The 10,390-nt window shown below is 45.6% G+C and overlaps 1 protein-coding gene across 1 annotated transcript in view; it reads right to left on the bottom strand.

Annotated features, from left to right (window-relative positions):
• Positions 1-6,835, bottom strand: part of NPFFR1 (neuropeptide FF receptor 1) — a 19,497-nt gene extending 12,662 nt beyond the window's left edge. The window contains exons 1-2 of the mRNA XM_081861899.1: positions 6,097-6,835; positions 2,826-3,137 (exon numbers count right to left, since the gene is read on the bottom strand). Of these exons, the coding sequence (XP_081718025.1) occupies positions 2,826-3,137; positions 6,097-6,112 (328 nt within the window). The 5' untranslated portion in view covers positions 6,113-6,835. The remainder of the gene's footprint in view (positions 1-2,825; positions 3,138-6,096) is intronic.
• Between the last annotated feature and the right edge of the window lie 3,555 nt (positions 6,836-10,390).

Genomic DNA, 10,390 nt, shown 5'->3' with positions numbered 1-10,390 from the left:
TCCATGCAGACTAAAGGTGTAAATAGGTGAATGAACCATATTTCTGCCAAATTGTGGTTTCTGCCAGATCTACAGCATATATAGCCCGACCTGCAATATGAACGGAGCCGGGTTTCCAAAGCTCCCAAATCAACAAAAGATCTTAAGGGAAGGGAGGTGACTCAGCAGTCAGGAAACAATTACGTTATGGTTTGCACACAGATAAATGTTTTCTGTTGATCACACTGTCTGGAGCTTCATTTCTACTAAATGTGGATGTTGTACATTGTAAAAGATGTTGCTCTCCACTGAAATGAATGTGCATGTTGCTGGAAGAAGGAAAGAATGGCTGGCAGAAGTTCAATTATGTCCCCTGACATTCAAATCCTTGAGCTATTGTTTCTTGAAAGAGGCAGACATTACCCGTGCTCTTTTAGATTTTGTTTTTCTCCACCCTGCCATGCCATGTCCCCCCCGGCTGTTACAAAGATGCTAATGCTTGCAGAATGTGAATTTCCAACCTCCCATCTGAATTAACAATCAGCCGCTGAACATCCTTGCTATCTTAGACTTTGATACGACCCAGAAAACCAGATTTACTGTTTAGAGATGCTAGGACTGGCCCAAGGTATTTGGGCCCCTGAGGCAAACCCCCCAATGGCGGGAGTCCTCCCACCAGGGAAGAAGGGGTGAGGAGAGATCAACACGAGGAACAAGTGGGGAAGAACGATCAGTGTTGGGATTTGCTGCCCCTGGGGATCTTGCCGCCTGAGGCAGATGCCTCACCTGGCTTCATAGGTTGGCCAACCCTAAGAGATGCTTTCAAGTACAGGAATTACACTCCCAGAATTGTTGGATAGCAGGCAGAACAGACTCTGTTGGGGTAATGCTATAATCCATAGGTCTGGGGATCATAGAATCATAGAGTTGGAGGGTTGGAAGGGATACAATGGTTCAACAAGTCAGGAAGAGAAATAGAGTGGTTGTGGTGGTGTAGTTCAGGGTGCCATTATGGTTGCCAAATCTCTGGCTCCAAATGAACCAGTTGCTGCTCTGCCAAAGGCCGACACCTTATGCCTTATCCCCATTGGGTGTGAATTAGGAAAAGTGGCTCTGGAAAGAGAAAGGACTTTGGGGGCATAGCTCCTGCTGCAGTCTTTGGGTGTCTATATGGCATTTGACTGGAACTCATCATTCAGCCATCTGAGTCACTTGGATGAGCACTGAGAGGCATTATCTTTTCTCACGAATTATGGTCTTGAGAAAATCTGCAGAATTCTTGGACTGGGCATGCCTACCATTCAGCGAACAGAGAAAGCCTTGGCCAGAGATGGGACAGAACAAAACTGGAAATCGTGCTTTAATAAAACACAATTAAATAATAGAGTTGCTGATACTCTCCTTATTTTGCAAGAGCCAATGGTTGCAAGCCATCCTTGTTCAGACACCCTCTGTCAGCTCTTTGCTCCACTATTTCCACTATCTTCCCCTCTGGCTACAGAGAGCACAAAGACATAAAGCTGTCAGGATTAGGAATGTCATGAAATCTGTGAAGTCCCAAAACTAGGTGCTTCAGTTATGGGTGTAAAAAGGCATTGATTTATGTTCTGCCTTGAATTTGTTGCTGCAGCGCTGTTTCCATTCCACTGCAGTTTGGCTTCTGACTAATATTAAGTTATCCTTCTTCCTGTCTACTATGGTGAAATGATGTTTAATGAATTATGTTATCATTATGTTACTCCACACCATATATTTTAATGCAAAGGAAATGAAGTGCAAATTCCAAGGAGTGTGTGTCTCATCGATCATATATTATTTGTCGACTGCAAACAACAACAGTGAATACTGACCATATTCACTTGATTGATTTCATTCTGGACATGGTACAAATAAGCAAACACCAGCAGTTTCTGCAATTGGGATTTTTCAGCATCCTTAACCTCAATACAATTTGCAGGGCATAAGTACCACCATTTGGTTGCACAAACATGTTGCACATGTTAAAGAACAGAAGAGGATAAACCCTCTTTGGGGAGAATCATAGCAGAAATTATTATTGGAGACTGTAGCCCTATTTTTCCAATAACAAAACCAAGTTGTTCTGTGCATGAATGGAAAAAAACAAACCTCATAAATCTCAATACTTCTCATTCTGTCTCCCAATGAAGTTAATCTGCGAATACAATATCTGTCACTCTGCCACCAGTATTTGTCACAGGAACACCAGCTGCCTTAGCTCACAAAAGAAAAAAGATAGACTTCAAAATGGGGAAAGTCTGCCTGAAGAAAATAATTGCATTCTAGGAAACATCTGCATAATTGCATATTCTGTAATTTTAAGGTAGTCCTATTGGAGACATTAATGGGTTCCAAAACCAGCAAGGCCCAACATTTATAAATATAGTGGTACCTCAGGTTACAGACGCTTCAGGTTACAGATGCTTCAGGTTACAGACTCTGCTAACCCAGAAATAGTACCTCGGGTTAAGAACTTTACCTCAGGATGAGAAAAGAAATTGTGCGGCGGCAGCGGGATGCCCCATTAGCTAAAGTGGTACCTCCGGTTAGGAACAGTTTCAGGTTAAGAACGAATTAAGCTCTTAACCCAAGGTACCATTGTAAGCTTATCAAACAGTCCTAATGGCATTGGAGACTTGTTAGCATTTCATTTGTTAGTATTACCTTCTGTATCAGAGACCATATGCCTCTAAACACCCAAATGCTTCTCATACGCATCTGGCTGACCACTGTGGGAAAAGGATGCAGGTCAGCATAGGCCTTTGGACTGATCCAACAGGGCTCTCTTCTTATGTTCCGATGTGTTTGCACTTTGTTCTTTCACTCACCTGTAATCAGGTTGTCCACCAGGGTGGTCGGCATGCAGAAGATCCCCACCAAGACATCACTGATAGCCAGGTTGAGGATGAATATGTTGGTGACTGTTCTCATCTGCCGGTTCTTCAGCACTATGAAGCACACCAGCATGTTGCCGACCATGCACACGAAGAAGATACAGACGTAGGCAACAATAAACATGGCGGCCACTGGAGAGGAGTGCTGATAGTAGGAGGAGAAGGTATAGTTCCCCCTATAGATCTGGCTGCGGCTTTCATTCCTGGTGAAGGATGGGCTGCTGTTGGTAGGGCAGGATGTGTCACCTGGGTGGATGGGTAGGGAAAACCCAAAGAAATGAAATATAAACTTGCAATTCATTGGTTTGTGAAAATATGCTCTTGTAAGTATTCACGTATATCTAAACACTTTCACAAGTGTACTCGAAGTGGCCTGCATTAAACCTACAGAAAACTACTCCAAATTTAGTTATAAAAATATGCTTAAATCACAACAACACCATTAAACGTTAAAAACAGCAACTGAAAACAAAGCTAAGCTTGTGGTGGCACACCAACCACATACCTATTGAGGTTTACAGGGAGCTTAGCTGTTTGGAATAACTGAAATAATATAGTTCTCCCCCTGCACCTACTGAGGTGTTGCTCTCCCTTCATCTTGCTTCCCTGAAAATTAGTTCAGTTATTTTAGCTCCTCTTCACTTCAAGGCAATAAGCAATCTCGACACAAAGGTTTTGGAACTCAAATGGAACATGAGAATCCACTACTGATCCCTCTATAGTCACCACTGAATGGCAATGGTTCCTCAGGGTTTCAGGCTGGATCCTCAGCCCTATCTGGAGATGTTGGGGATTGAACCTAAGACCTTCTGCTGATGCTCTACTTCTGAGCTACAGCCTTTCCCCCAAAGGATCTTCTGTTTTTGGGAGGCATGTGAAAATAGAACCAACAACCATAGTCCAAAGGGGAATGGGCTCCGACCTAAAAAAACCTCCAAAGAAGGCAACTAACTCCAAGATCATCTTCACACCAAAAAGTACTATGATGCCACTTTAAAAAGTCGTGGCTACCCCCCCCCAAGGAATTCTGGGAGCTGTAGTTTGTTAGGATGCCGAGAACTACAATTCCTGGAGTTCCCTGTGAAGAGAGATTGTTAAACCACTCTGCAAATTGTAGATCTGTGAAGGGAATAGGGAATCTCCTAACAGCTCTCAGCACCCTTAACAAACTACAGCTCCCAGAATACTTGGGGGGGGCACACAACAACTGTTTATAGTGCTTTAAATGTATGGTGTGAATGTGGTAGGAATGTGCAGTGCAACAACCTCATGTGGCAATAATGACAGCTCTGCTAACCCTCTCTAGGTCCAAAGCACATATCTTAGCTTTGTTTTGCTTTTGTTTTTAGACAGAATACTTGTTATTGCTATTATTATTATTATTATTATTATTATTATTATTATTATTACTACTACTACTACTATTACTATTACTATTACTATTACAACTACTGTTATTATCTGCACTGCATCAAATGGTCCAAGAGAGGGTTACAACAATTTCTAATACAATATTAAAACAATCTGAAACAAACCACATGCACAAGAATAGGGTAGATCCAAAAAACATACAGCTCAGGTGATAAAGGCCTGGTGAAATAAGTGCCTCTTCAGCAGGCAAACATTGACCAGCAAAGCTATTCATGTATATGAAATAAACACATCTTTTTATTATTTTGAAAGGCCCTCGGTGAAGTAAGAAGTGGCTGCATTTTACAACAGAACAACAATAACAACTTGTCTTTGGCTGTTTATTTCTAGTTGACCTCCTCTTTAAAAGTCACAGTGAAGTAGCCTCTAGTGCATGAAAGCATATGCCAAAAACAATTTGTGAGCATTTAAGGTGCCCAAGGTAGACTCCTGTGGTTGCTGTCACTGAGGGTCTCCTTAGTTTCTGACACCTGGCCAGCTTCTTCTTGGGGAGAATCTTCTGCTTCAGGTGCGAAAAGGACTTGGCTAATCTTGGGTGCTGCTGTGCATCGTGACTTGAGGAGATGTGGGAGCTATTTATTGTTCCACCTGAAGCAGCAAAATGTCTTGGGTCAGTCCTGCTGGCCGTATAACACCTACATCATGTCCCTTCCCATTAGAAGTTAGGAAGCCATCTCCTGAACTACAGCCCCATTACGTAATTTGAAAATCTTCTGCTCTGTCAGCATAGAAGATTGACTGTTTCACCGTGCTGACTGGGGCTGAGGGAAGCCGGAGTCCAGCAACAGGCGGAGGGCAGCAGGTGTCCCCATCCTTGAAGAATTGTGAAGGTACTTCATGTGCTAAGATCTGGGGAAATCGGAAGCCATTTTGGTACTAGCGGATGAACGCAACAACAGGGTGTTCTGAGGGAAGAGTGAGGAAAAAAAGAGAGGACATTTTCCTCCCCAAAGAGAAAACGAATAGTAGGCTGAGACATATTTCTCCCTGGCACAAACAGAGCCTGCTGGCCAGATCAACAGTGGCTAATCAACCCAGTTATGGGATCTGGAAGCAGACATTGCATCCGTCCCATGACATCCATCCTTGTGCAGACAACAGGTTCCCCCCTGTTCCTGGTTTGGCATGCAACCCTGCACCATGGAAGAAGGGTTTCATACGAGCAGGCTCTATTCCTCCCAGGACTTCTCCATGGTGAATGGCGGCAGCCACGTGGACTCCACTGGTCCCCATCAGCTGTGTGGACTCAGGAGATTTTAGGGCGGTCTGAAGCACTTCACAAATCTTGCAAATCTTGGGTTACAGCAAATACTGAGATGGGACTCCTTGATTCTGGGGCTTATAAAACAAAAAAAAAAAAGGTCTTGGAGACCCCCTGGAAGCACGGATCAGAGCCAACTAAGAAATGAAGTGTTCAAATCAGCACTACAGGGGGCATTGTACAGTTGCTTTGATATGTAAAACAGCATTTACAAAGCACTGGTTACAGAAACAACAGGTGCCTCACCCCCCTTACACATCCCTTCACTAGCTGTTTAGGTCATTCAGAATAAAGCATGTTTTGCCCAGGGGAAACAGCAACAAACAATCAAATCAAAAAGTTATTCTTGATTGTTAGGTGATCACACGTAACTACTTAATTACACAGAGACTGGATTAGCAGCATGAGAAAAATCTACTTAATTGTTTTAAAAAATCAGCTTTGGAGACCAGGTCTTAAGCAAACCAAGTTTTATTTTATTTTTCTTCCAAATAAAGAATCTAAGGTCCTTACCTTCCTCATCTTCCATGATGCTGTGAGTCTCCAGCTTATTCTCCAACTATATCTGTGGGGGGTTGAGTTTTCGACAGTGGACCAGAGTATTCAAATCAGTCCCGCTCTGCGACGTTCCTTCCTCTAGGCTTAGTCTTTCTCTCTCACACACAGTAATAAGTCAGTCATGCTATTTCATGGGAAGAGTATTCTGGCCTGAGAGTCGGCTGCTTGCACTTAAATCAGTGGCCCTGCAGTTTGGATAGCTTACGTTGCTTTGTCAAAGATGCTGCTTCTTTCTATAATACCCCTGTTTTCCCAGGTCTGCCTCTCTGCTTCTGTTCCAGTACGATGGAAGCAGTTTTCAAGATCAGGCACTCTGCAAACAGTCGTTGGTTCAAGATCTCACTGCAGGATTTTCAGTGAAGCAAACGCGCAGAGACTTTGCAAATATTCAGTTTGCCCTTATTTGGTTTTTTCCTCCTTGAGATCACACACACACTTCAAGGATGCCTTTTTGGAAAATGTTCCGAAAGACTTGTTGGCGTCAAGTTTCTTTTGCAATGGTTTGGGTGTAGGTCCTCTCTAGTTACCCCAGCTCCTTCTGATGAACAGCTCCAGAATTATCTGCTCTGCAGCAGGTGGAAATTGGAGGGCTGTTTTCAATCCAGCTGGTGACCAAAGCAGATGCTGCTAACTGGCTTTGCTCAGTGCCTGAATTTGCGCTCTCTCTCTCTCTCTCTCTCTCTCTCTCTCTCTCTCTCTCTCTCTCCTCCCCCCTCCCTTCAGCCTCTGCTCCTTGGAATCTTTTCCCACCAACTGACTTCACTGAGAGGAAAAACTGGAAGCTGCTCTTATCAGTGGAGGGGGGGGGTTGTGCCTCTCCCCAGTGCCATGGTTACAACAACACCTGGCAGAGGCACACAGGCAAACACCTGGGCCAGTAATTACTAGACTGGCAGGAACAGACTGGCAAAGAGTGGAAGAGAGGTTAGAGGCCATGCACACCGAGGAACGAGGGAAATCAAAACAAGCCCACTCTCCATCAGGTTCCTCTTGCTCCAAAATGGACATTGTCTGCCCGTTTCCCTTGCCCATTTCACTGTTAGCCCTATTCAGGTAGATCTGAGTCATATTTGCAGCTTTCTCTCCTGGGATCCAGAAGAACCATTCCCAGCTCAAGGGCCACACCCTCTCAGGGCTCCTGAATGGTGGCAATTGGCTGGAATTGACTTCCTTTTGCAGCAGAGATCCCTCTGGAGGTGTAGGGCATTTTTGGTCACATTTGTTTTACCTGCCGACTTGCATGGGCAAGAATAAATGGGCAAGTCCAGGAAGAATGTAGGGAAGCAAGCAGCATTATAATATGCTAGGAACAGAAAGAGCTGTCTTATACCAAGTCAGAGCATCAGTCTATCTAGCTCAATACAGCCAACACTGACTGGCAGCAGCTCTCAAGAGTTTCAGACGAGGGACATTCCCAGCCCTGCTTGGAGATGCCAGGGATTGAAGCTGGGACCTTCTACACAGAAAGCGATGCTCTGCCACTGAGCTGCAGCCTTTCCCCTGGAGAGCAAATCCACTGCCCTGCATCAGATCCCACAGAAAGATCCCCAGATGCTTTCAGCTTAGAACCACCAGCCAGTTTTTCCTCTGCCTTTTCCTGTCTTTCTCTCTGTGCCCCAAGCAACATAATTTCTCTCTCTCACTGCCTCCAAATCTGCTTCATACCTCAGTTCCAAAAGCACACCTTTCCGTGGGGTGGGGACAGGCACACATCACCTTCTATGATCCCGGATGGGCTTTTCCATTCCAGCGGCAGGTCCAAGTCTTGCCATAAGTGCCTCATATTTGGGAGATGATCTCAGACAGAGGCAGGTAACTTTCTCGGCCCCTTTGCCTCATTGCTTGCAGGTTAATCTAACTATGGGGGCTTGCTTCTGGGGCATACCAACTGCACAGGCCCAATCCGTGGCGTGGTGGTAAACAGTGAAGTATGGGTTCTCTTCATAACAGCCCCCAACATAGACACAACCCTTAGGCGGTCACATTCCCATTCCCCTACAATGGCCAAGAGCTCCCTTTGAAGAAGGCTTGATTGTTAAATCACTCAAATTGTAGCTCTGTGAGGGAAATAAAGGTTGTCATAACGAGTCTCAGCACCCTTAAACTACAGCTCCCAGAACTCTTTGGGGGAAGCCAGGACTGTTTAAGGTGGTTGAAATGGGTTGTAGAGTGGTACCTCGGGTTACAGACGCTTTAGGCTACAGACTCCACTAACCCAGAAATAGTACCTCGGGTTAAGAACTTTGCTTCAGGATGAGAACAGAAATCGTGTGGCAGCAGCGGGAGGCCCCATTAGCTAAAGTGGTACCTCAGGTTAAGAACGGACCTCCACAACGAATTAAGTTCTTAATCCGAGGTACCATTGTATAGGGTATTAGTGGAGGGGTACGATGCTCTTTTGGGGGTAGTTTGTCCACCTTTGGTCCGCCCCCCCCCCCGTACTCAGCTCCCACCTGCAGCTCCTAGAATCTGTCAGCATGCGACAGCGGCCACACTCTGGGAAACGGCTTTAACTAGCTGGCTAAACCAGGTGAGGGATAGCCCATGGGTCTCAAACCCTCAGTGAGTTAGGGACTTTCCCTGCATGCAAAAATAGGCTCTGGTGGATTGAGTGGACAAGACCAATAGTGACTCCAATGGTCAAGAAGGCGGTTTCTGCATGTGCTGTAGAGGAAAGTTGAGGGGCAGATGGGGCTCAGCCCCATGGGAAGGTAGCCCATCTAGGAGAAGGAGAGCTCTGATCCTAAACCTCTGCTTCCTTGTGGGATATCTTCGGAGTGAAACCCTACACAAAACTGGAGTAGAGTCCTGAAGATGGTTGGATGGTGCCTTGTAGGCCTCCTTCCGGCAACTTCTGCAGCCAAGCTGCTGCCAAACGTATTGCTCTGCTTTCCTTCGGGCCTTGTCAGTGAGATCAAGAGGGGGGTCTTGTCATCTGGGCAGCCAAGGACCTCCATACACATTGCTTAGGTTTGCACCCTGGGGAGGTCACTTCAGTGCTGCAAATGCAGCAATTTGACTTCACCCCCAGAGGCACACTCCATTGTCTCTCGAGACAGATGGATACCAACAAGTGTTGTCAATGTGTGGTGTGAAGCTGACAGAAGACAATACAGCAGAAGTGAACTGTTGACCGATGCAGACCTTACAGCTCTCATATCAGCCCAGCTTCCCCCTCCCCCCGCCTCCTGCTTTGCTTAACATCCAACCCGATGAAGGCTGTGCATAAACTATGAACCTTTAAAGTGTCTTTGGAACACATCCTTTCCCTCAATGAATTCTGGGACCTGGAGTATCCTAGGAGTTGTTGGGAATGGGAACTCTGTGAGGGGCAAACTGCAGGACCCATAATTTTTTTGAGGGAAACGACGTGCTTTGAAGGTGTTGTGTGTATGCGGCTGTCGACTTCTGGAAGACTCAAAAGCTCACTTGCTGCTTTGCAACATTCTGCTTGGTCACAATAAAAGGATTTCGGAATTCCTCAAAACCAAAGTGGCAGTTTAAACCATAGCTGTGCATGCTAATGTAACCTGCCTCTTTCTCTGCTTGGCTTATTGTGTGGGGGTGGGGGTGGGGGGAAACAATCTCATTTGGCATGCAAGGGAATGGCAAAAAGCACCCCAGGAGATGCTATCATCATTCCCAATGTGAAATAAGTAGCAATACTGTCATTGTCCTAAAGTACAGGCAGAGACAAGGGAATAGCATTCCTGCAAGCAGCTGGCCACATTGGATTCCCTACAGAAGCACCATTATTTCTCTCTCTCTCTCTCTCTCTCTCTCTCTCTCTCTCTCTCTCTCTCTCTCTCTCTCTCTGTGTGTGTGTGTGTGTGTGTGTGTGTTTCAAACTGCAGCATCTTTCTCACTGCCCCCAAAACCTGCTCCTTTTCTCTGTTCCCAAAATGCTTTTTTTGTGCACTCTCACACGTACCTGAAGACCAGTCCTCCGCTGAAGGGGAAAGGAGGGGGTTGTTGGGCAGAATGAGTCACCTTTCCTAGTTTCTGATGGGTTTCCCCATTCAGAACGTAGAGCTGTGCGTCATTGTTCTAAGCAGTCCTGCTACGTGAATCTGAAAGGAAGTGTGCTTCACAATCACAGCCTGCCAAGAGAGAAGGCTTACCTGCGCCTCAGGAGAACGTAAACAACAGCAGCAGCAGCAGCAGCAGCAACGTCACCACAAGACGGAATTCAACCTTCCCTTTCCCTCTCTTTCTGCCTCTCAGGAGAGCTTTTGTGATGGCACCTCTC

Source organism: Podarcis erhardii (genome assembly GCF_964252035.2).
Source record: "Podarcis erhardii genome assembly, chromosome: 5".
Lineage (NCBI taxonomy): Eukaryota > Metazoa > Chordata > Lepidosauria > Squamata > Lacertidae > Podarcis > Podarcis erhardii.
This window is presented reverse-complemented; position numbering and strand designations above follow the sequence as displayed.